Source organism: Mustelus asterias, chromosome 9 (genome assembly GCF_964213995.1).
Source record: "Mustelus asterias chromosome 9, sMusAst1.hap1.1, whole genome shotgun sequence".
NCBI lineage: Eukaryota > Metazoa > Chordata > Chondrichthyes > Carcharhiniformes > Triakidae > Mustelus > Mustelus asterias.
This window is the reverse complement of record NC_135809.1, coordinates 57,472,851-57,499,747: the sequence shown is the minus strand read 5'-3', so window position 1 is coordinate 57,499,747 and position 26,897 is coordinate 57,472,851. Positions and strand designations below refer to the sequence as shown.

Here is a 26,897-nt window from a genome sequence, read left to right as displayed (position 1 = left end):
GTACCCAAGTCCTCTATGTTCCTATCAGTGAGCTCTTGGATGCCAATCTCGATTGATAAGATTTAAGGGACACAGTATTGCAGGGAAGATTAACACATTTAGCTGGAGATTGTACACAACAGATACTAGACTATCTCCATCCCAACACTGGCTCGATCAGGCTATAATTGGTGACTTAGTCAAAGTGTTACCAGCAGGGTTCCAAACAGTAGGCAGTTCCACTGTTCTGGAGTTGGGAAAAACATTTGGAGGAGCAGAGTCTTGATTTGTACAAAGTGGGGAAATCGGGAAGAGAGAACGAGAGTACAGGAAAATGTGGCTGCCTGCCGAACAAACAAACAAGCAAGCAAGCAAAGTTCAGGTGGAGCAATGACTATTCCGTGTCAATGGGCCACCTCCACTGTTGGAAAACAAGCTGCAGGCAGTGGTGGTGGTGGGGGGGGGGGGGGGGGGGGGGGGGGGAGCGGGTAAAATCCCACAGTCAGCTGGTGGCAGAGTGAGACTCACAACAGTCTATTTTGACAGGAAAATAAATCTATCTGCTCAGAGAACAGAGCTGTTTTATACCATGCAATGCAGTAAACAGTCTATTTAAAGTTGTAATGAACTAGTGAGCAGAACTCATGACCAAAACTACAGCAACATCCCCCAAAAATGGCAGATTTCGCTAGCAAAAATGCAGTGAGTGGAGGGATAGTTAGGCACAAATGATGTGCGCAAAGTCAATCCCAGTCACTTGCAGCAGGGAAGTCCCTCGGCATAATTAATGGGAGAATTATCCAATCATCTCTATTCTGACCAGGCATAGTAGAAAGATCATGACTACAGTACATCAAAATAGTGAGAGAGAAATAGAACAGGGGTGGGAAAAAGGAGGGAAAGAGAAGAGAGAGTGAGGAAGAGGGCAGCAAGAGAAAGGACAGAGCTTCTCCAGTGATTAAAGGAATGGTCAATGCAGAAAAACAAATGTTGACCCTTCCTCAAATAACTGAGAGAAGTAGAAGGACTCGACCATTCAGGCCTCTTGCAGCCATCTTGCCCATCCTGCTGTTAAAATGGCCTCACATTGTAAACGTGCAGCTTTTCTAAGCAAGCTGGAAAGGAACAGGATTTGCGCAGTTGATTCCCCCACTCTGACAGGCTTTATAACTACACACTAGATAAACAGTGACCGCATTTTATTTTTTAGGGCAAGTGACATTTTTCAATTAGGGCCACGAGTAGCATCAAAATTCCAAAAGCACCGGGTTAACGACGGACAGTGGGATCAATAGAGGTGGGCCTGTAATGTAATTGAAACCAACTGGTTCAGTGGAAGCAGTAAACGCGTGGGAAACTGAATGGTATTGCATGACCCATTATAAATAATGCATGGCGAGAATGAGCTCGTGTGAATCCCAAATGATTATGCATGATTTGAACTCCAAACTCTGAAAGGAAAGTAGCTGTTTTTGGACTGGACAGTCGCATATACATTCTGGATGGTTTTCAACAAAGATGAAAACTAGAGCTAAACGAACATTAAACAAGCTCAAAAATAAATTTACTTCAAGAATTGAACACGCTATTTTTTTTCTCCTGTCTCTTTTCTGTTGATGTACAACAGTCACTGATCCTGTGGATATTCTCTCTCAATTGCTTAGTGGCTCACAAGCCTCATGACAGATGTTGGAGGTCAAAAGGTGATTAAGGTCAGATTTTTCACTCAAACTCCAGTGGACTTGAGATGTTTAGAAATAAACAGCTAGATCACTTTCTGGACAATGTTTCTTAAAAGTTCTCCACAACTCAAAATTAAACATTGTTAAAGTTTAGGAACAAAATGGAAGAAAAATTTATACCACCACCTCAGGGTGTCCAAAAGTGCTTTCAAGCCAAGTGCTTTGTGATGCATCACCGTGTAACAGAGGAAACCTGGAACAGAGGAAACCTGGCAACTAGAAAAACATCAAGCCCAGAGATGAGTCAAAACCTAAATTATTCCAAATGCAAGTTGTTCACTGAATGATGGAAGAAAAGTAGATCACTCAGCTAAATTATCTCACTATAGTTGCAAAGCAGAAATGTGCCATAAAGGAGCCAGGTGCAAAGCTCATCGTTATCCTGATCTGCAATCCCAAGTGGTCAATATTTCTGCCTCTAGCATTCAACAATACAACACCACTCAGGTCAAATCCTTTTTTAAAAGACAACTGCTGTTCACATATTCAATTTGTGAATTAGGATGGATAATAAATGCCAGTCCAGCTAGCAGTGCCCACATCCAATGAATAAAAGAAAGTGATTTAGATCAAACATATTAGGAAGATTGAAAGCTGATATGATCACGGCTTAATAATGATCATGTCAGAGTGCTTCATTTTGTCCAGGATCATAGAGCCAGAGGCTGTGATGGAGCACCTCAGCCAGGGAAACAACCTTCACCTATTCGCCCTATCAAGCCCTGTAAGAATTCTGTATTTTTCAAATGAGATCACCTCTCATTCTTCTAAACTCTAGGAGAATCCAGGCCCAGTCTCCTCAACCTCTCCTCACAGGACAATCTCACCACCCCAGGGATCAGTCCATTGAACATGGACCAAAACTAGCAGTGACTATGCAGTAAATAAATGGAACTGGCCCTCAAGAAATGGTGGAAGCAGAAACATTGACTTATTCAAATGAAAATTAGATTGCTTCCTTTCAGAAAATATTCAGTACGAGTAATTTGAGCTGGGACATACGGGAAGTGTAATATTCTTGGGAGGAACAGATGACTTTGGACCAATCATCCTGCAGTAATCTGAAAGGTTCCATACAGGCCTTGGCCTTGTTCTGTCAGAAATAATGCATGTTCTCAACTACACAAATAAATTTAAAGGAACCCCACACGACAACTATATTTTAAAGGGAACTCTGTTTTGGACCAATTCCAAATTCTCCTTGAGTGGGACTTTTCCCCCACATCACGTCAGGGTCTGTTACAGACACTGATTGACAGACATTAATTGCTCCAATTTAATCAGCAACTCCATTATCATCGGACATTGAGAACTAGCAGGCTGGTAGAAGAGGGAAACCAGATAGAAACATAGGGGCAAAAGTCAGCCATTCAGCCCCTTGAGACTGCTCTAACATTTAACTAGATCAGGGCTGATCATCTACCTCAATGCCACTTTCCCACAATATCCCGAGATTCCTTCACATTCTTATTATCAAGAAATATATTTATTTTTGTCTTGAATATACTCCTTGACTGTGCCTCCACAGCCCTCTGGGCTAAAGAATTCCAAAAACTCACCATCCTCTGACTGAAGAAATTCCTCCTCATCTCAGTCCTCAATGGCCTACCTCTTATTCAGAGAACGTCTTCCCTGGTTCCAGAACATGCCCCATCCAGGGGGAACATCCTTCCTGCATCTGCCCTGTCAAACCCTGGAAGAATTTTTCTCAGTTTCAACGTGATCATAGAATCCCTACATTGCAGAAGGAGACCATTCAGCCCAAGTCTACGCCAACTCTCCGACAGAGCATCTTACCCAGGCCCACACCCCCAGCCTATCCCTGTAATCCACATATTTAGCCCAAAAATCCCCCTACACATTCTGAGACACTAAGGAGCAATTTAGAATGTCCAATCCACCTAACCTCCACATCTTTGGACTGTGGAAGGAAATCAGAGCATCCTGAGGGAACCCACGCAGATGCGGAGAGTATGTGCAAAGTCCACACAGGCAGTTATCCAAGGCTGGAATTGAACCCGAATCCCTGACGCTGTACGGCAACAGTGTGCCGCCCCGAATGAGGAACTTCTCATTCTTCTAAACTCCAGAGAATCCAGGTCCAGTCTCCTCAATCCCTTCTCAGTGGACATTCCCGCCATCCCAAAAATCAATCTGGTGAACAGATGGACCTTGGCCTAAATTTACTTTGAAAATCTAAGTACCAACAGTGTACTGACATGCCACACATGGGCAGTAGGGTGGCACAGTGGTTGGCATTGTTGCCTCAGTGCCAGGGACCCAGGTTTGATTCAGGCCTCGGGTGTCTGTGTGGAGTTTGCATATTCTTCCCGTGTCTATGTGGGTTTCCTCAGGGTGCTCCAGTTTCCTACCAAAGTACCAAGATGTGTAGGTGGGGCAGAATTTGCAAAAAAAACCATTCCTCTGCATCTCCAACACCAAAACACAAAAGGACACAATCACTATTCATGTTTCACCTTGACTTCATTCTCATCGCACAATATATTTTCCAAGGAGGATCACATGGACGATTACAAAGGGTTGTGAATGAAACCCACTGCATCACGCAAACCAGCGTCCCATCCATTGACTCAGTCTACACTTCCCACTGCCTCAGAAAAGCAGCCAGCATAATTAAGGACCCCATGCACCCCGGACATTCTCTCTTCCACCTTCTTCCATCAGGAAAGATACAAAAGTCTGAGGTCACGTACCAACCGACTCAAGAACAGCTTCTTCCCTGCTGCCATCAGGCTTTTGAGTAGGCCTACCTCGCACTAAGTTGATCTTTCTCTACACCTTAGCTATGACTGCAACACTACATTCTGCACTCTCTCCTTTCCTTCTCTACGAATGGTATGTATAGCGTGCAAGAAACAATTCACTGTATGCTAATAAATGTGACAATAAAAAATCAAATCAAAAAAATGGGGACATGTGATATAGTTCTCAATCTAAAATACAGAAATAAGGTTATTTTGGGGTAGGCCAGAAGGAGCCAAGCAAAGTATCGCTTTAATTGCATAGGGCTTGGTTAGACCGCACCTGGAGTATTGTGTGCAGTTTGGGTCCCCTAACATTAGGAAGGATATTATTGCCGTAGAGGGAATGCAACAAAGATTCCCAAGACTTGTTCCCAGGGTGGCAGGACTGGCTTATGAAGAGAGATTGGACAAACTGAGCCCATATTCTCTAGCGTTCTGAAGAATGAGAGGTGATCTTATTGAAACCTACAAAAAGTTGAGAGATAGACAGGGTAGGTGGACGGATGCAGGTTAAGATGCTTCCATTGGCTGGGAGAGTCTAGAACCAGGGGGCACATTTCTAACTAAGGGGGAAGGCACTTAAGGCCGAGATGAGGAGATTTCTTTACGCAGAGGGTTGTGAATCTTTGGAATTGTCTATCCCAGACAACTGTGGAAGCTCATTGAGTATGTTTGAAGTAGAGATTGATAGATTTCTAAATTCCAGTGACATAAAGGGATATGGGAATAGTGGTGGTGGGAATGGGGGGAGGGGGGCATGATCATATTGAATGGCAGAGCAGGCTTGATGAGCTGAATGAACTACTCCTGCTCCTACGTTCCTATGACATAATCACCAATTTAGTATGTTCAATTCAGTCACTCGACATACAATGACATTACCCAGCTGTGTATTTAACAGGCACAGCAACAGTGGTCAATGAAACAGAATCACAATTGCGAAACATGGACTTCCCTCCCAATTACCGCTTATTATGACAATATGATGACCTACAAAATCCATTTCTCAGACAGACCAGTTGAGATGACCTAAATGCACCGCCTGCAAGGTTGACTTTTAGCCACCAAATTCCCTTTTTGTATGTTATTTAAAAAGGAAAACAGAGCAAGGGCTGTGAAGGGAAGTAGAACTAACTAGATACAGCTTTCAAAGAGCTGGCTGAAAGGCCACGTCTAAGCAACACAGAATGATAGGCCTTCAGAGAGACTCAGAGGGTAGGTTCTTGTGGAGTGGCATTAGTCTGTATATGACTGCCAAATGCAACAATCGCAAGGACTGGGAATTTTGTGAACTCTCGCTGCTTATAACGCAGTGACTAAGCAGCTATGGAGATGTGGGTTATCTTGTATCCCACTGGTACAGCATCTGAGCTACATGGGAAATGGCAATGACCAGCACACACACTTACCAACCACCAAATATCCACCATTTTACCCATTCTAGAAGGAAGTTCAACTTTCTATTGAACACTCCATTTCTGTCCAGGTCAGCAATTCACAAAAATCATGACAGACTCTTGCAGGAAGACAGCCCTTTCTGCCCATTTGATTCCATCTTTCCATTTTCCCAAACCTATTTTCTCTCTCTCTCCCTCTCTCCATTAAAGCAACTGGAGGTTTTTAAGGCCAGAGCTCCGTACTCAGTCACCTATTCAGTTGTAGATTTATGGGCCAAAGACTTCTGTTTGGCAAAGTTATTAAAGCTTGTAAAATTCAGTAAGTTGAACAGCGAGTTATCAGATTCCTCACATCTGCTGCCAGAAGCCAGGAGCTAAATCAACAGAAGCTTTAAGTCATTCAATTCCTGTTTCTGACCATGAACCTGGCACGGAGCCACAAAACAAACCGAAGAAAACAAAAGTTTGGTGACCTTCTACAGAGGCAAGAGAGAAGGGTTAGCTTTGGTTACTTGGCACTGTGGTAAAAATAGATGAAACAGAGCATCCGTGGATACAAATTCAAGGAGGAACCGGGTCTGTAGTTCAGCAGGGAGAAGCGATGGGGTCAGCAAAAAGGGGGGGGGAGGCTAATTGATTTTGGAAACATCCTGTCCTGCACCACATTCCATAATTAACTAATTGAAATAATCTTCCTGAAGGCAGGACTGTGGGCAGGACTTTCCCGCCACTGCGAAATGGTCAGTCACCTCTCCTTCAGAAAACACGCGGCGGGGAACTGGAAAATCCCGAGTTTGAATGAACTGCAATGCAGCCTGATGAATGGTCATTGTTCATTTAAATCCTGGCTCTCTGCACCCTCTCCACTACAAAGCATAGCTTGGGATAAGCCTCCCAGTCCTGGGAATGGAATGAGTCCACTCTTATGAAAAGAATGATTGCGATGATATTGCAGAATTGCAATACAAATACATTCACGACCAGATTGGTTTATCTTTACATGGAATGATTACCAGATTTGTTTGTTTTAAATCGAGTCATAATGACTGTGCAAGTGCAACTGGGAGAGGGAGGAGGGACAAGTCGACAGGTTTATAACACAACAACGGGGCTCAGCACAACTAGACCCGACTTGCAGAACACGTTTGTGAAGACAGTGATGCTTCAAAAGATCAACCAATTGATGCACGTTTGCTCTGGGTTTTAAACACCTGACTATTCTTGGGTCATGGTGTATCAGGTCATCACGATTTTCAAGAATGAACACCAGACCGCATTGTAAATCGTGGTGATTGGGCCATTTTGGAAAACTCTGTGGTCTTGTAATGAAAACATTTTCCATCCTTTCCTAAATGGTCAACGTGGCATCACAGTTGCCAAGCAAGGACAATGCAGAGCCTGCTTGGGCTACAGCTGGCAAACCCTTAACTGTGTGTAGTGATATAAGCCTGTGCGTATTCCTTAGCCCTGAAATGTTGATCTTTTGTCCCAAGGTTAATGCTGCAGGAGGAAGCCATTCAACCCATCCTGTCTGCACTAGGCTGGCTTGTGGCCAATGTCCCACATTCTCCCTTTGACTTACTTAAAGAGGTGAATTTACATGACATCCCTTTAACAGATGCCAACAGTCTCTCCTCAACTACTCTATGGTAAACATTCAGTGCTCCAATATGCTGCTGTTTAAACAAAGTTCTCCTGACTTTTCCCTCCACTTTTTAAAATCAAAGACAATTTGTCACTGACTCTTCAACAGAGGATATAATCTTTCCTAAACAAAACACTCAATAAAGCTAAAAACCTCCACTACACCTTATAGACTTCTCTGCTACAGTGGAAATAGCCCCAGAAACTCGAGACCATTCCAACACCTCACCCCCTGCCCCCTTTAAGTATAACTCAAGTCGACTCATTTATTGAGCTGCAGTAAGCTGGTTGGTTTGAAGGTTTTTATCTGCCACGGATGGTTCTCTCAGTTGCTGTGCACCACTTTGCTGTATTGTATTAGTACCTGACTGCTGGTCCTTCATAACTGGACAGGCACAGCAGGGCCAGCCTTAGAATTTGGGCACAGCCACACCCATGGGAAGAGAAGAACGAGACACACACCAAGAAATCATGGACAGTCACCCTTGAATATTTTCCATCTACTGGTCCTCACGAGGCTGTCCACAACTTCGCCATAGAGGCAGAAGATACCCTTGGGAATACAATTCCATAACATTGTCCCTCATACAAAGATTTACTACACGGTACGCATCTAGTCAGGAGTACCAGCTTCCTTCCGAGGCTCTGTAACCCGGAGAATCTTCAAACTTTCCATTTACAAACGCAAGCCAGGAATTTTGCTCCTGAACACAACTGCTGACAGTAGATGAAACAAGGAATTTTCTGAGCTTTTAAACACTTGTCTTTCAAGCCAATAGACACAGCACTGAGGATTCCTCCAGTGCCACAGGTTATCAGTTCAAACATGCTCATGAACGCTACTTTGGTTTCAATATAAGCATCACGTGTAATAAACCATCCACTTCCATTTCAAATCCGAGTTGAATATTGACCAATGTTTTGCAAGCCAACCGAGCAGGAGCAAAGACTTGCTGTAGTACACAACATCAACACTTTTCAAATGTTCACGTCTCCTCCAAACTGTGGCAAAGCTTTTCAATATTCTCCTTCCACTTGGCTTTGCAGAGGTATAAAGAGGGGCTGCCACGTTAATAAATTAGGCAAACGTATGGACTCTACATTTCAATAAGCATCCCACTGTGCATTAAGGCCAACAGTGTCTACCATTTACAAGATGCGCCACAGCAACTCACCAAGGCTCCTTCAATAGCACCTTCCAAACCTGCGACCTCAACAACCTCGAAGGGCAAGGGCAGCAGATGCACGGAAACACTGTCACCTGCAATCTCCCCGTGTCTGTGTGTTTTCTCCGGATGCTCTAGTTTCCTCCCACAATCCAAAGATATGGAGGCGAGGTGGATTAGCCATGGTAAATGTGCAAGGTGATAGGGATGGGGCAGGTGGTGGACCTGGGTAAAATGCTATTTCGGAGAGTCAGTGCAGACTTGATGGGCTGAATGACCTTCCTCTGCATTGTAGGGAGTCTATGGTTCTCTGAGCTACATACCATCCTGACTTCAAAATACATCGCCATTCTTTCACTGTTGCTGGGACAGTGGAACTGTGGAGGTGTATCTACACCACATGGACTGCAGAGGTTCAAAAGGCAGCTCACCACCACCTTTGAGGGCAATTAGGGATGGGCAACAAATGCTGGCCTTGCCAGAGACACCCAAAATCATAGAATCCCTATAGTGCAGGAGGCTGCTATTCAGCCCATCGAGTCTGCACCGACAACAATCCCACCCAGACCCTATCCCCTTAACCCCATGCATTTATCCTGCTATTCCCCCTGACACTATGGGGCAATTTACCATGGCCAACCTAACCCGCACATCTTTGGGCTGTGGGAGGAAACCGGAGCACCCGGAGGAAACCCACGCAGACACAAGGAGAACATGCAAACTCCACACAGACAGTCGCTGGTCCCTGGCGCTGTGAGGCAGCAGTGCTAACCACTGTGCCACTCATACAAATAAGTAAACCAAATAAACCAAAGTGGCAATAGGAAATGGTTGCTGCGGAGCTGTGCTGTCTATTTCAAGGAGAACTTCAGCAAACCTCCACAATAAGGGCAGTAATATCAGTGTCATGTAAGGTGCACAGCCCCTCAATATAGGATAGTGTTGGTGGTGTTTGCACTTTAACCCATTGGCAATCCACAAATGTATCAATGGGCATATTATATAGATTCAGTGTGGAGAAGGATTTACCTTCTGAGCTCATTCAAAACCCTGCTGTCTAGATCCTAACTTTCAGCAACTTTTATTTTCTTATTACCCCCGTTCACTAGCTCCAGTCTGACGACGCTTCAAATTTAAAATTGTCAATCTTGTGTGCAATCCATCAGTGGCCTCACCCCTCCCCATCTCTTTTACCTTCGCCAGTCTTATAACTAATGCACCCTCTTACTTTTATAGTGTGTGTTTGATTCATTTACATACATAGGACCTTAAAGTTGAGGCCATGGTTGCACATGCACAGCAACTTAGGAGACTGACCGGCATGCAACTGTGCAGGAACTTTAGGACATAACTGCACAGCTCAGGCATTATTGCCTACAACCCGCCAAAGCCTCCGCATGCCTTCAATTCTGGCCTCATGTATACCTGATTTTAAGTGCTCCACCAGCTGCCTGGACCCTGTGCTCTCAAATTCCTTCTCTAATCCTCTACACCTCTTTTTCCTCCTTTCAGACACTGCCTAAACCCTACCTCTGACCAATCTGTTCTAATATCTCCATTAGGCTTGGTTCCCATTTTTGGTCAATAACACCCGTGGGACATTTTTACAATGCTTAAGGCACTATGAAAGTAATCGCTTTTAACCCCTGTATAGAAAGCGCTGCAACATAATTTCACCACACTTGCAAAATTTTTACAAGTACATAAGTTTATTGCCGGTAGTGTTTCCCTCTGGGCACAATGCTATGGTTCACACGTGCAGGAAGGGTTGTGTTCAATCCAGGCACAGTTGGCAGGTGATAACAAATGCTGGGTTATTCTGGCCAATGACCAAATCTTCCAGGTGGCAGTCACCATTGTTTAATTTTAAGGTAATTTCTTTGGCAGGATGACTTGCAGAGGATAGCCCCACAGCAGTTGGCCCTGGCTAACCTTACAATACTCTTGCTGCAGATATCCAGATATAATGAGACTTTCTTTAAATTCATTCTCAGGACATGGTGTCACTGGCAAGGCTGCGCATCACTGGTTGGTCAAAGAGCTGCTGCTGGGCTTGAACCACTGCACTCTATGCAGCCAAGGTGCTCCCAGGATGCTGATAGCTCCAGCAGCAATGGCCAAATTATGACACATGTCCAAATCAGGATAATGTGTAACCTGGAGGGAATGATGTTCCTATTGCGGAGTCTGCCCATCATATCTAGGTTTGATGCCTAGGTTCAGTTTTATTATTCTTTGCAATGGCTCAATATAATGACATGGTTTGTTAGGCCACTTCAGAAGGCAGCTAAAAGGTGTACAACTGAAGCCACGTATTAAGGCCAAAACCAGGCAAGGGCAGCAGGTTTCTTTCCCTGAAGGATTTTCATGAACCAGTTATAGTCATAGAGGCTTATAGCACGAAAACAGGCCCTTCAATCCAAATTGTCCATGATGCCCAGTTTTTACCACTATGCTAGTCCCAACTGCCTGCATTTGGCCCATATCCCTCTATACCCATCTCACCCATGTAACTGTCTAAATGCTTTTTAAAAAGACAAAATTGTACCCACCTCTATTACTGACTCTGGCAGCTTGTTCCAGACACTCACCACCTCGGAGTGAAACAATTGCACCTCTGGACTCTTTTGTATCTCTCCCCTCTCACCTTAAACCTATGCCCTCTAGTTTTAGACTTTCCTACCTTTGGGAAAAGATTTTGATTACCTAGCTTACCTATGCCCCTCATTATTGTATAGACCTCGATAAGATCACCCCTAAGCTTCCTACTCTCCAGGGAAAAAAACCCCAGTCCTTATAACTCAAATCATCAAGTCCCAGTGGCATCCTAGTAAATCTTTTCTGCACTCATTCTAGTTTAATAATATCCTTTCTATAATAGGGTGACCAGAACTGTACACAGTATTCCAAGTGTGGCCTTACCAATGTCTTGTACAATTTCAACAAGACATCCCAACTCCTGTATTCAATGTTCTGATCAACGAAACCAAGCATGCCGAATGCCTTCTTCACCACTCCGTCCACCTGTGACTCCACTTTCAAGGAGCTATGAACCTGTACTCCTAGATCTCTTCGTTCTGTAATTCTCCCCAATGCCCGACCATTAACTGAGTAAGTCCTGCCCCGATTCGATCTACCAAAATGCATCACTTCACATTTATCTAAATTAAACTCCATCGACCATTCGTCAGCCCACTGACCCAATTGATCAAGATCACATAGCAATCCTAGATAACCTTTTTCACTGTCCACTATGCCACCAATCTTGGTGTCATCTGCAAACTTACCAACAGCGCCTCCTAAATTCTCATCAAAATCATTAATATAAATAACAAATAACAGTCAACCCAGCACCAATCCCTGAGGCACACTGCTGGTCATAGGCCTCCAGTTTGAAAAACAACCCTCGACAATCACCCTCTGACTTCTGTCGTCAAGCCAATTTTGTATCCAACTGGCTACCTGACCCTGGATCCAGTGAGATTTAGCCTTATGCAACAACCTACCATGCGGTATGTATAACAATCTGACTGCTTCAAGGTCACTTTGTAAAATGTCAACCCAACACCAAAAGTCCAATCCTAAAATAAGCTGTTTTTCCCTCAATTCATTTGACACAAAGGCAACATTTTCGATAAATTTTCATGAACTGTAAACAAACATTCAAACAATGGCCAACCATCACTTGGTTTGGTAGCATTTTCATCCCCGAATCAGAACATTGTGGCTTCAGGTCTCGCATCAGAGACTTGAGCATATAATCCAGGCTAACACGCTAATGCAGTACCGAGGCAGTGCTGGGCTCTCAGAGGAGCCATCTTTCCAAGGAGACATTAAATGAGGTACTGTTTGAAATCTTACATGTTCACAGGAGAATACCGAAGTATAGGGGAATTTTCTCTTAGTGCCTTGGTCAATATTTATCCCTCAACCAACATTATCGAAGGGGATTTATCAAACTGTTCATTTAATCATACTGTCTGCAGAACCTTGCTGTGCACAGATTAGCAACTGCATTTCCTGCATTACTACAGCAAGTACTGTAGTGTTATACAGGTGCACATTTCTTCATTGAGTTCACTGACCTTACTGGTCGCAGCAAGAGGTGCTACAGCTAGGCCCAGTGCCTCCAATCAACAGTTCCCTCCACTGAACACTGCTGGATGTCTCTGCATGGCCAGGTCACAATCTGACCCTTTGCTACTGACTCTTTAGGCTAATAAAGGTGAGGATAGCCAGCAAAACTGTAATACAGCAAGATCATAACCTATGCACGAGGAGAGGTGGGGGGGGGGGGGGCAGAAATTATTGAAGGCCATTTTATCCTCAGGCTAAGTGTGAGTTAAGCTTCAAGCTATGTATTAAAGAGGAAGGAATCTACACAGCAGTTTGTGTTTGAAAAATGTTATCTGCCCCAACACATTACATTCACCTATTTATTTTTTCCTTATTCTTTCATGGGAAGAAGGGCATTTCTTGCCCATCCCTAATTTCCTGTGAACTGAAAGGCTTGCTGGACCATTTGAGAGGGCAATTAAGTGTCAGTCTGGAGTCACATGCTGTGTAAGGATTGCAAATGTCCTTCTCCAAAGGGCACTAGTGAACCAGATGGGTTTTTACAACAATCAATGATAGTTTCACGGTCACAATTACAGAGACTAGCTCTATATTCCAGATTTATTAATTGAATTTAAATTCCACCAGCTGCTGTGGTAGGATTTGAACCAATGTCGCAAAGCGTTAAACCTCTGAATTATTAGTCACTGTCATTACACCACCATCTCCCCGTGTATATATCAATAGCTCTGAATTAACTTCAGAGCAGCACACATCAATTTGGCATTCAGCATTACCTTTTCCATTGTGCACTACTGGAAGAGATTCTACATGCGCTTCACGTGTACTGATCTGTCTACTTGGGTAGGTACGTTGCATTTCTGTTAATTCTCCTGTCAGACTCATTACAGTCTCCATGAGACAGCCCGAGGCAGCACACAGGTAAATAAACAGAGGTGCTGAATCTGGAAGAGACCAGCCATTTTACATTTCTTCCCCTTATTCAGGTGTACCATTCTGGTACCATTTTTGATTTCCATTTCTTAAAAATAAACTCAGTAGCACAAACGATAGCTTAGAATGGAGTCAGTCAGAGCCCGAGGCAAATAATGGACAGAAAAATCCATTTGCCACCACCCAAACCACCTGATTGGGTTGCCTGTGGGTAGGACTTTCTGCCTTCCCCCCACCTCCACACACGGTGTTTTCCGACAGCAGAGGCAGCTTGCCATTGGGATTTTCTAGTCCCACCGGTGTCTATGGTTTTTTGTGTAACTCGTCCATCCCACCGCCAGAGAACACCCCACAGGAGGGGGTTGCCTTTGGCGGGACCAGAAGATCCCATCAACAGGAAGGGCTGGAAAATCCCACTCCATATCTTATGTGCTTTTACAGAAGCCCCAAAAAGCACTGCTATCAAGTAGTGGCCATGCCTTGAACTGACTACACCATGGTGATGTCTGGCCTCTTTAAGGGGAGATCTTCTGAAAGTGTCACATGATCCAGGCTGACCAATCTGGAATCGAGCTGGGACTTGACTCCAACTTGACTAGGCTTGTTCCAGCATTTAGCTCTTAGAGTCATATCTGGAAGCTTTGAATCTGCATCACCCCATAAATAGTTGTTCATTAATAAGCATTGTGGAAGTTAAAATGCTCAGATTGAAGTTTCATAATTTGGAAGCTAAATTGTGCGGAAGCTAAAATGTTCAAATTAAAGTTTCATGCCTTCTCTGTACAGTTTTTAAAATGTTTATCAGCTTGCAGACCGTAAAAGGAGTCAGTGTCTTCTATTCAGCATGAACAGGCTAATCTTCATCTACGTAGGCCCCATAACATTCTGCTTTTCAGCCTTCATCAGAGGGTGAGCAGGACCAGATTTCTCCACAACAAATACCAACGGTAAGATATGGGGATATGCTATGCAAATGAAGGATTAGCAGAAGTCAGTTTTTAATTGAATAAGAAAGGGTTAAAAGCCAGAATTTAATTAGTGAATATGTATGCAATGAAGGATTAGAAAGATTGCTCGTTTCTGATTTGTTGTAATTGACAAGGAATTGCTAAGATGTTTTTCGGTCACTTCAGAAACACTTGCAGGACAACTGAAGGGTGGTTCTCCTTGTGCACAAGTCATTAAAGGCCTCACATCGGATTATGCAAGGTGTCTAGTGCTGTTTGTACTCAAGTCGACTAAGAGTGCCTCAGGTTGCTGGTACTCAGGATCTCTGACAGCACCAATAGTTTGTTCTTAACTGGTGGAGCCAAGTTACGACAACTACATTTGAGTGTCTCTCTCTCTCTCTCCTTTGTGCGGGAGGGGGAAGACGGTGGTGTAGTGGTAATTTCACTGGATTAGTAGCCCAGAGGCCCAGACCAACGCTCTGAGGACCTAGGTTCAAATCCTACCATAGCAGATGATGGAATTTAAATTCAATTAATATGATTTGGAATCGAAAGCTAGTCTCAGTAATAGGGGCCAAGAAGTAGAAAAACCCCTCCGATTCACTAATGTCCTTTAGGGAAGGAAATCTGCCGTCCTTTCCTGGCCTGACCTACATGCGACTCCAGACCCACAGCAATGTAGTTGACTCTCAAATACCCTCTGAGATCGTCTAGCAAGCCACTCAGTTCAATAAGGACAATTAGGAATGGGCAACAAATACTGATCTTCCCAGCAATGCCATGAAAAAAAATAAATCAACCTACCTGGTTGAATTTCTCATCTGTGCTACTGGGCACCTCAGTTGTGTCCTTGACAAAGTAGTTGTCGATGATATCTGGCTGTCTGCATTCCTGATGACAGACTGGGCACCGGATTACACCAACTGAGAAGAAAGATAGAAAATCCAACATTACCAACTCTCATCAGGACATCCAAATCCTGAAGCATTAAATTATTTTCTCCTGACATTTCTCACAGCTCAAAGTAATTCAGAATGGAGGGGCGAGATTAAGAAAAAGTAGTTCCCACACACTGCCATCGCTGATTTAAAAACAAGTTTATATCATAGAATCATAGAAACCCTACAGTGCAGAAGGAGGCCATTCGGCCCATCGAGTCTGCACCGATCACAATCCCACCCAGGCCCTACCCCCACATATTTACCCGTTAATCCCTCTAACCTACGCATCCCAGGACTCTAAGGGGCAATTTTTAGCCTGGCCAATCAACCTAACCCACACATCTTTGGACTGTGGGAGGAAACCGGAGCACCCGGAGGAAACCCACGCAGACACGAGGAGAATGTGCAAACTCCACACAGACAGTGACCCGAGCCGGGAATCAAACCTGGGACCCTGGAGCTGTGAAGCAGCAGTGCTAACCACTGTGCTACCATGCCGCCCCTTTTGAGTGATGCATGAAGCAGTTTTCTAGAAATGTATGTCACGTGACATTAAAAGGTGGAAAAAGACGAAAAGGCTTCACAGATATTAGGAGAGCCAGTCCACAATCATTCACCATCTATTTCAATTGTAGAATTATGTAGGAGACCATCCTGGCAATTAGGGATGGACAACAAATGCTAACTTTGCCAGCAATGCCCACATCTCCTGAATGAATAAAGAAAAAGTCACCAACCCTGCTGTTAGAAGAAATATTTTGTCTTTACTCACTTTGTTTAAGCCCCATCATAATTTTGAAAATCTCTATCGAATCCCCACTTCACGCTTTCTGTGGGAGAATTATTCCAGCTTCCTAAAGTCTGGTGCCCAGAACTGGAAATGACACTACAGCAGGAGCCCGACTACTGATTTATAAAAGTGTACCATAAATATCCTTGCTATTGTGCTTATGTAAATATATTTTTTGAGAGCCTTCTCAACCAGCCCCATCTTCATTATTTGTCTGTGCGAACCCTGGACCTCTCTCTTCCATCCACTTCTTTCATAGAATCCTTACAGTACAGAAGGAGGCCATTTGGCCCATCAAGTCTGCACCGACCACAATCCCATACAGGCCTTATCTCCATAATCCCACACATTTACCCAAGCTAATCCCCTGATACTAAGGGGAAATTTAGCACAGCCAATCCATTGAACCTGCACTGTGGGAGGAAACCGGAGCACCACACCCGGAGGAAACCCACGCAGACACGGGGAGAATGTGCAAACTCCACACATGATGTGGAGATGCCGGTGTTGGACTGGGGTAAACACAGTAAGAGTTTTAACAACACCAGGTTAAAGTCCAAAGTTGCTACCAAATAAACCTGTTGGACTTTAACCTGGTGTTGTTAAAACTCTTACTGTGCAAACTCCACACAGGCAGTGACCCAAGCCGGGAATCGAACCCGGGTCCCTGGAGCTGTGAGGCAGCAGTGCTAATCACCGTGCCATTTGCTTTTATTGCATCATCGCTTCACACACACTGCACTTTGCAGCATTTGCATCATATTTCCACAGTCTACATCCTCTTGAAGTCTCGAGTTATTACCATCCTCGTCACTGTTCATTACATTGTCAGTGTTATGCCATTTGCGGACTTTAAAATGATCACCCAGGTAACTAAAAGATATCAAGAAAAGTAGTCTGAATACCAGCCCTTGGAACAGGTCACCTCCCTCCATTGTGAAACAAAACAATTCATCACAACTCCCTCCCTTCTGCCCCAGGCTATTTCATACTGTATCTGAACAGAACAAAGGGAGGGGCCAGCCACTGATTCACAAAGACTGATAGAGATGTGGGAAAATATTTAATCTTACTATCTGATCCTTCCACAGGATCCTCCATTATAGCAGCTAATGTGTTTTCCAAACTTGTACTCTTCATTGCCTCATCCACATTTATCCAGTGCCATTCAATGGGCTCGACTCATGAGTAGGTACGTCAGTTGCACTGTTCCTTTGGGTTGCACAGTAAAAGTGAACGTTGCATCTTTTTTAAAATAATGAGATGGGTAAACCATAGGCCAACCAAGGGCATCCTCAGGCATCCAAGAGTCTACAGCCCAACCTGAGCATGGACAAACATGAGCCAATTGGAGAGACCCAGAATGGTTGTGTAATACTTAAGTGATGTTTAACAAAGAGCACTGAATTTTCTTTTTGAGTAGTAATGAAAGTGAAAGATAAGGAAGTGCCTAAATGTTATTTATACGGACTTCCAGAAAATATTTGTCAATGTTCCACATAACAGACTGTTAACAAAAATGCTTCTTTTGCATCAACAAAATAAAATAAATAACAAAGGGATAAATTAAAATGTAGTCCCTTAAATGGATACTGCAAAGTAAATAGAATCTCAGAGAAAACATAAAACATCAAAACAAAAGGTGTTTAAAAGGGTCGATAAAACATTCCAGTCCAACGGTGCCATCGATCATGTGGGTGAACACTGCGTGCTCCCTCTCCTGGGAAACCCAGCAGTGAACGTAGCCACAGAAGAGGGACAATCGGGACCAGCGGCCCCACTTGACTGCCCACTGTCTGAACCTTTTAATGGCCAGCTTGGCCAGGCCTATTAACAAGAGTGAGTACACATGGAATTAGAGGCAACTCATTGTGTTGACATTCAGCACAGCAAGTTGGCTTGGACACACTAACTGCAGATCACTTCCTCCAGAACACAACTTCAGTTTAGCAGAGTTAATAATAAGCAGAGTTAATAATAAGACCACCTATTTCCTTCTGTAACATCACTTGACCCCTCCCCTACCTCCTCCAACTCACCGAGGTATCTGTACTTCTCAAATTCTGGTCTCTTTTGCAAGCTCAATATTAATTGCTCCACCATTGGTGGCCATGCCTACAGTTGCCAAAGCTCCCAGCTCTGAAATTCTCTCTATATATTTCTCCGTCTCTCTCTACCTTGCTTTCCTCTTTTAAGAAACTTTAACAAGCTTTTGGTCATCTGCCTAACTAGTATCGCCTTCTGCGGCTTGGTGTCATACTTGCTTTATGATACCTGTATGAATCACCATCACATTAAAGGTGGGGGCCGAGTGGTCATTGGGAATGTGAGGGTGGGGGGGAGAATCCCATGGTGGGAGGGATCAATGGGGTTGACAGTGCTACACAATAAGGACTGATCATCTATAAAATGATTCATAAAAGGAGAGTAAATAGACCTCTTGACTGCACAAGTAAAGTCATCATTCCTGCTCACTCCAGGCAAATTGTTGTTACAAAAGCAACGTTAAAATAATCCACTGCATCTTAAATGCAAAAAAGTGGAACTTCAGGCAATTATCGAGTCTGGAAGCAGCCGTTAATTTGTGTGGCACAAACGCACAGTATTCCAATGCAACTCCATATAAAAAGGGGGTTTAAAAATCCCTTCATGGTCTCATCCTGATCTCTCTCTTTAATTCTTTCCAGCCTCAAACACTCTCTACCCCTGGAATCTTACATCAAGCACCACTTACTACTCCTTTCCTGAACTCCCACCATTGGCAATCATGCCAATTAATTCTCACCACAAACTAATCTGCTTCTATTGTGACCCTCCTTAAACCCCAACTCTTTTGGTCACCTCTCTAATATTTCAATTTATTGCTCAGTGTCTTTCTTTTCCATTATGTCTTTGTGCTGCAACTTGCGGCATTCTTCTACATGAAAGAAGTGCGGATAAGTGCAAGAAGTTAGACGAGATTCTTCAAAGTCTTCAAACTGAAGGTCACATGATTAAATCAATCTGTAATTGCTGAATATTTTCAACCTGAGTAACATGAGCTGATCCAAGATCCTGTTGCCCGCGTTCTAATTCCCATTAAATCCTGTTCACCCATCATCCTGGTGCTCATTGACCTCAGTGGATCCCAGTCCGGCAATGCCTTGATTTTGAAATTCTATTCCTCATGTTCAAATTGCTCCATGGCATTGCCCTTGCGATCCCTGCCAAACAATTCTCCATTCTCACTGCATTGGGCCGACTCTGACCTTGTATGCTTCCTCCATTTCCTTGGCCCCCTCCATTACCAGCCAGTCTATCAAAGCCCCAATATCTGGAATCTTCCTCCTACACGTCTCCATCTCTCTACCTTCTTCTCCTCCTTTAAGAAGTTCCTTAAAATCTATCGCTAACTGAAGTTTTGATCACCCGTCCTAATATTTCAAGTGGCTGTGTGTGAATGTTTGTTTGATAACGTTCCTGCAAGGAATCTCTCCCTCAATGGCAACAAAACGAAGGAGATTGTCATCGACTTCAGGAAGCATAGTGGAGGACATGCCCCTGTCCACATCAACAGGGACAAAGTGGAAGTGGTCAAGAGCTTCATGTTTCTAGGTGTCCAGAACACCAACCTGTCCTGGTCCCTCTCCATGCCGGCACTATAGTTAAGAAAGCCCAACAACACCTCTACTTTCTTAGGAGGCCAAGGAAATTTGGTATGTCCGCTACGATTCTCATCAACTTTTATAGATGCACCATAGAAAGTGTTCTTGCTGGTTGTATCATAGTTTGGTATGGTTCCTGCTCTGCCCAAGACCGCAAGAAACTACAAAGGGTCATGAACGAAGCTCAGTCCATCACGCAAACCAGCCTCCGATCCGCTGACTCTGTCTACACTTCCTGCTGCCTCGGAAAAGCAGCCAACATAATCAAGAACCCCGTGCACCCCAGACATACTCTCTTCCTCCTTCTTCCATCGGGAAAAAAATACAAATGTCTGAGGTCACGTACCATCCGACTCAAGAACAGCTTCTTCCCTGCTGCTGCCAGACTTTTAAACGGACCTAACTCGCATTAAGTTGGTCTTTCTCTATACCCTAGCTATGACTAACACTGTATTCTGCACTCTCTCCTTTCCTGTGAACGGTATGCTTGTCTGTATAACGTGCAAGGAACAATACTTTTCACTGTATACTAATACATGTGACAAATATAAATCAAATCAAAACCTTGAGTTGCTACTCAAATGCAAGTTCATGTTGCTGAACTGTGCAATGTTGGATATTGAAGTTATCTTTTGACAATAGTCAGTGCATGATGCAATCTTCAGGAATAATGAATTACAGTATTTTTCTCCTTTATCTATTCCAGAATAGGCTTTTCCTTCCCCACCTTTTCATTACTTGACTGCTTAAGTGCAATACATTTCAGCTCATTTCAGAGAACAGATGTGCTTAACACAACTCCACATCCACATTCACAGGATAAGAGATGGTCACAAGAGAAGTTTTGGTACTGATGTTAGAATCCAGAGGAAGCCAGTACTTAATGGTTCGTTTTTTGCAGCTCTGAATGTCTGCAAACTCAGGAGCATTGTCAGTAATTTATCTGTTCCCTCTGATTTACTATACTTTCCAAATCTAAAATTGCCATTCACAAGCATATTATTTTGCTTGTAAATGAAAAGCAGACACCTTCCAGACTTCAAAGGCATGGTTTACTGCAGCCCAGATCTCACGTGAACAGATGCTTCGATTGCAAACGGCCATCAGGAACCCTGGCATCTCTCAAAGGATTAATTGTTGGGTTTGCTCCAAAGGTGCAGTGAATGAAGGCAACAGGTCAGAAGCTTCTAGTTTTGATTCACAGTGTTGAAGGACCTCACAACATCCCAAAACACGTCCCAGCCCTATCGTAATGTAGGAAATGTGACAGCCAATTTGGGATCCACAGATGTGATAATTCTGATGATGCTGTTGGAGGAATAAATATTGTCCTGTGTTACAATTCAGATCAGAAATTCCAAAGTGTTTTATGAAGTCCGCCTGGATCAAACATTTTGCACTTTGAATGTGGCTAGGATAAGCATAATATGTTTCATCTTAGGTACGATTCAACTGACCCACTAGGGAACTTTTTTCATACAAAGTTTATTTAAGAATATAGTTAATATATATGGAAAGAAAATTAGCAATAACATCAATTAGAAACAAAAACAAAACATCCACAATAATGTATAACCCTTAACAAATATATCTAAAATGTTCTAATCAAACAAAACTTCCCATAGACAAAAAAACCCTTTCCACAGGTTTGACACAGCAAAGACTAATGCTCACGTGATACTGGGACTGAGTCCTTTGGATGAATGCTGCAGTTCTCTTGAGGCACACACAGACAAGCTTGAAGTCAGAACAGCTTCCCAGAACACCAGGGAGAGACTCTGGTCGAGCCACCAAAAGCAGATTCTCTACTCCAGGAAGGCAAGAAGCCTTGCCTTCAGCTAACCAGCAGAATTTCCAAAACCAGGGAGAGAGAGAAACACTTCTTTTCAGCTTGATATCCCTTCTAAACTAAAACTGCTGTTAGCCAAACAGAAAATGAAACCCTAAATTCACAAGGAAGGAAAAACTGTCCAAAATATATAAAAACATGAAACATAGAAGATAGGAGCAGGAGGAGGCCATTTGGCCCTTCAAGCCTGCTCCGCCATTCATTATCATGGCTGATCATCCAACTCAATAGCCTAATCCTGCTTTTTCCCCCGTAACCTTTGATCCCATTCACCACAAGTGCTATATCCAGCCACCTCTTGAATACATTTAATGTTTTGGCATCAACTATTTCCTGTGGCAATAGAAACATAGAAACATAAGTCCCATGTACTCATCCAGGAGTCTCTTAAAAGACCCTATTGAGTTTGCCTCCACCACCACTGACGGCAGCCGATTCCACTCGCCCACCACCCTCTGTGTGAAAAGATTCCCCCTAACATTTCCCCTGTACCTACCCCCCAGCACCTTAAACCTGTGTCCTCTCGTAGCAGCCATTTCCACCCTGGGAAAAAGCCTCTGAGAGTCCACCTGATCTATGCCTCTCAACATCTTATATACCTCTATTAGGTCTCCTCTCATCCTACGTCTCTCCAAGGAGAAAAGACCGAGCTCCCTCAGCCTATCCTCATAAGGCATGCCACTCAATCCAGGCAACATCCTTGTAAATCTCCTCTGCACTCTTTCAATCTTTTCCACATCCTTCCTGTAATGAGGCGACCAGAACTGAGCACAGTACTCCAAGTGGGGTCTGACGAGGGTATTATATAGCTGCATCATTATCCCCGGACTCCACAACTCAATCCCTCGATTGATAAAGGCCAGCACACCATACGCCTTCTTAACCACCTCCTCCACCTGCGGGGCCGATTTTAGAGTCCTATGGACCCAGACCCCAAGGTCCTTCTGATCCTCTACAGTACTAAGAGTCTTTCCCTTAATATTGTACTCCTTCATCCCATTTGACATGCCAAAATGGACCACTACGCATTTATCTGGATTGAAGTCCATCTGCCACTTCTCCGCCCAGTCTTGCATCCCATCTATGTCCCTCTGTAACTTCTGACATCCCTCCACTTCTTCATCCAGGTCATTTATGAAAATGACAAACAGCAAGGGTCCCAGAACAGATTCCTGGGGCACACCACTGGTGACCGATCTCCATTTAGAAAAAGATCCATCTATACACACACTCTGCCTCCTTTGGGCAAGCCAGTTCTGGATCCACAGGGCAGCAGCACCTTGGATCCCATGCCCTCCCATTCCACAGGCTCACCACTCTTTGGGTGAAGAAATGTCTTCTCACCTCTGTCCTAAATGGTCTACTTTGAATCCTCAGACTGTGACGCCTGGTTCTGGACTCCCCCCACCATCGGGAATATCCTCCCTGCATCTACCCTGTCTAGTCCTGTTAGAATTTTATAAGTCTCTATGAGATCCCCCTCCCCTCATTCCGTCTAAACTCCAGCGAAAACAATCCTAATCTAGTCAATCTCTCCTCGTACATCAGTCCCGCCATCCCCGGAATCAGCCTGGTAAACCGCCGCTGCACTCCCTTCAGTGCAAGAACATTCTTTCTCAGAAAAGGAGATCAAAACTGCACATAATACTCTAGGTGTGGCCTCACCAAGGCCCTGTATAATTGCAACACATCCCTGCTCTTGTACTCGAAACCTCTCACAATGAAGCCAACATATCATTTGCATCCTTTACCACCTGCTGCACCTGCATGCTTACCTTCAGTGACTGGTGCACAAGGACACCCAGGTCCCACTGCACACTCCCCGCTCCCAATTAACAGCCATCCAGGTAGTAATCTGCCTTCTTGTTTTTGCTTCCAAAGTGAATAAGCTCACATTTATCCAAATTATACTGCATCACCTGCTTCCTAACAATGCAGGGTCATAAAAGATTCCAGAGTCATAAAAGATTCCAGAGTAAAAATAAACAACCCCCATTTAAGTAGCAATAAAAGGATTTCTACATAAACTCGGCAACACAGAGATGAGGCTGTGAGAGCTGCAGAGAACATGATTTTTTTTAAAATCTCTTAAAGGTACACTAACATCACATCTGTACATGTCAGACAGCTCAGTTAGATGTGCTGTGTACCCCAGCCTGAGAGGGCCCCGAGAGCCAGACCAGAGGCACAATGATGAGAGAAGATTCTGTTAATGAGCACTGGCACCCAGCATAACAGAACCGGTCAATATTTGCAATTAAATGGATAAGGAATTGCAGATAATGATAGTGGCTTTAGGAAGGTATTAATGGCACCTCATTGACTGCCATCTGTAAAAACGTTAACCATTGCACTTCAAAACGACCATGACTTGGATATCTAGATTTTAAGGTATAGGGGAGGTGCGGGGGGGAATACCAGTTGAAATTTTAATATTAAGTGTCTACAGACTGCATGCTCTACGTGGTCTCCATACTCAGACAAAGACTCCTCCAAAAAACAGCTCACCATAATTAGTTCACATTCAGCATTTGTGGCCTAATTGTCAAAAGAAATTGTAATACAGAAATATTCCATGATGTATGATCCAGGCCACATCATTCAGGGGAACAAGGCAACAGACAATGGGTAGAGTTTGAATCCAATATGACTCTTCTGAAATAGTTATTAGGCTAGCTTGGTTGCAAAAGTAGAATGCACTTCCAGGCCAAAGATTCCATACTTAAAATATTGAAGTCATTTTTTGATCATATAGAAGTGCAGAATTTATAGAAACTGTCAAATGTGATACATCAAATCGGGGTGAGTTTGTGCTGATCCAAACAAGATACACTAAAGCTGCTGGGGAACAATAGCTTCCAGCTTTCATTTCTTCAAGGGCATTTGGAAAGGAAGATGCTCTTCTTGCTGGTGTTTGTGAAAGATGGGGTAAGCATGCATTTTTTCCTCAAACAGAGAGGCTGACATCACCCCCCAAGATAAGAAATGTGGGTAAAGCAAAGCGAACTTAATGAAATCATCAAATAAATGATTTTATGCTTACTTAACACTTCCAGTTTTCATGAGGCCACCACCAAGGAACAACCATTGATGAAATTTGCAGATGAATGCTTAACCCAAGTATTACTGGAAATAATGAGACATCCTGTCAAAGTTTTTCATCTTGCACTCATCAGGACAAAATGCAAGAATACCAAATTTCCAAGAGAGCAACAATTTATATTGCATGAGAAAAGGGTGCCAATTGGTTAACAATTGGACTTGGATTGATGAAATAATTGCTATGGGGAATGCACAAGGGAATCCCTAATACCTGAAGGAGTTTTCCATCTTGAACTTCTACTCATGATCATGACAAGCGAAGTTTGAACCGTGTTAAAACCTAGCAGAACTGAATTCACCAGTTCTAGAAAGTAACTGCACATAATAAGTGCCTTTTGTACCATCAGAACTTCCAATAGCTAATTAAGTACTTTGGGAGTATATTCCTAATGATTTCAATTGAGCGAGGGGAGTTACTCCTCTGCAAAATAATATCATGCAACTTTTCACACCCATCCAAGCAGTTAGAATTGTGAGGTCTATATGATAATTATATTTTGATATAGGATGCCACTATGAATTTTGGGTAAATGAAGAGGGTCATGTGACCTCTGCTAGAGTCTGCCTCACAGTAAACTGGATGGTTTAATTGCTAGAAATGAAAGGAAGACTCAAATTGTTTTATCGAGAAGGAGATACAAGGATATGGAGACAATGACAATAATTTCTAAGTCTACGATGAGTTGTCCCTGAGTTTCACAAAGTCCAGAAAGGTATTTAAGATGAAAGGTGGTTGGGACCACATAACAAATTAGTATTCCTACTTGGACACAAAGCTAATGCGTTTCCTGTTGCCATGCCAAAGAAAGGAGAGGATGCTATTTTTAAAGTCAGGTTACAGGCTTCTCTTTAAACCCCAGGACATCATGTTCAGAAAGCAGGTGCAGTTTTGTCTTGTATGGTCTGTAGCCAACAAAGAGGAAAAGAGCAAGAAATAGAACCAGCCACACCTGCACCTTAAGCAAAGAAAATGCTGACCACAGCGTGTTCACCACAGAAAACATAGGTGGGACTTCAGGTTATTCATTCAAATTGAATCACCAAGTTTGTGATGAGTTAAAGACTGGACGATTTGTCTAGTTTGGAGCTAAAGGAAGAAATCTACTGTGTAACTCTCAGTGAGACTGTTTTGGGATTAGAGGATATGCAGCTTAGAAAGTGAAAATGAACCAGCAAAGACCAACTGTGAATTGGTATGATAAGAATTATCATTCTGTGGAGAGCGCAATGTGTGATAAAAAGGAACCACACAAAAAGTAAATTGGTTTTAGTCAACACTAGTTTTTAATTAACTGCTACAGTAAAATTTTAAAACATGTAAGTTTGATGAGTCTTTCTTTCAGCTGTTAACTGAAAGTTCAAATTTCTCTTCAAAAGTAATTAGTCTCTACACAGATCGTAACAGAGTGTCTCGGTTGAACGTCTCAGTTGAAAGACGACATCTGCAGCAATGTAGCACTCCCTCAGTGCCTCACTGAAGAGCCAACCTGGATTCATGATCAAATCCCTGAGGTGGGCCTTGACCCCACGACCTCGAGAGGCGAGAGAGCCACAGCTCATATACAGTAAGTCAGGGACTTGTTGGGAAATCAATGTTTGCCCAAGACCACAACTCTTAGGAAATCTGCCAAATAACTGGGTGTCATCCGCATAATAATCCGACAATAACGGGCGGCATTGCAGAAACATGTCAACATCAATGTCTGTACCAACAGCACCTCAAAGTGAGATCATTCACCTGTCAAAACCGGTCTTATATTTGCACAAAAGATAATACAACCATGCTCTGCGAGTAACCATTGAGAGGAAATAGATGTCACATCCTGCTCCATTTCTGACTAACTAGGATACTGTAGTGAGACTGGAATTAACCTGAAGCTCTGGATTAGGGAGGGATGTGAGGGCATGAAGCCAACTC

The 26,897-nt window shown here is 43.4% G+C and overlaps 1 protein-coding gene across 4 annotated transcripts in view; it reads right to left on the bottom strand.

The window, feature by feature from the left end:
- Window positions 1-26,897, bottom strand: part of LOC144498707 (E3 ubiquitin-protein ligase TRIM33-like) — a 147,657-nt gene that overhangs the window by 72,747 nt on the left and 48,013 nt on the right. For all 4 annotated transcript variants that reach the window (XM_078220245.1, XM_078220247.1, XM_078220243.1 and 1 more), the window contains exon 2: window positions 15,458-15,576. In XM_078220245.1, the coding sequence (XP_078076371.1) occupies window positions 15,458-15,576 (119 nt within the window). The remainder of the gene's footprint in view (window positions 1-15,457; window positions 15,577-26,897) is intronic.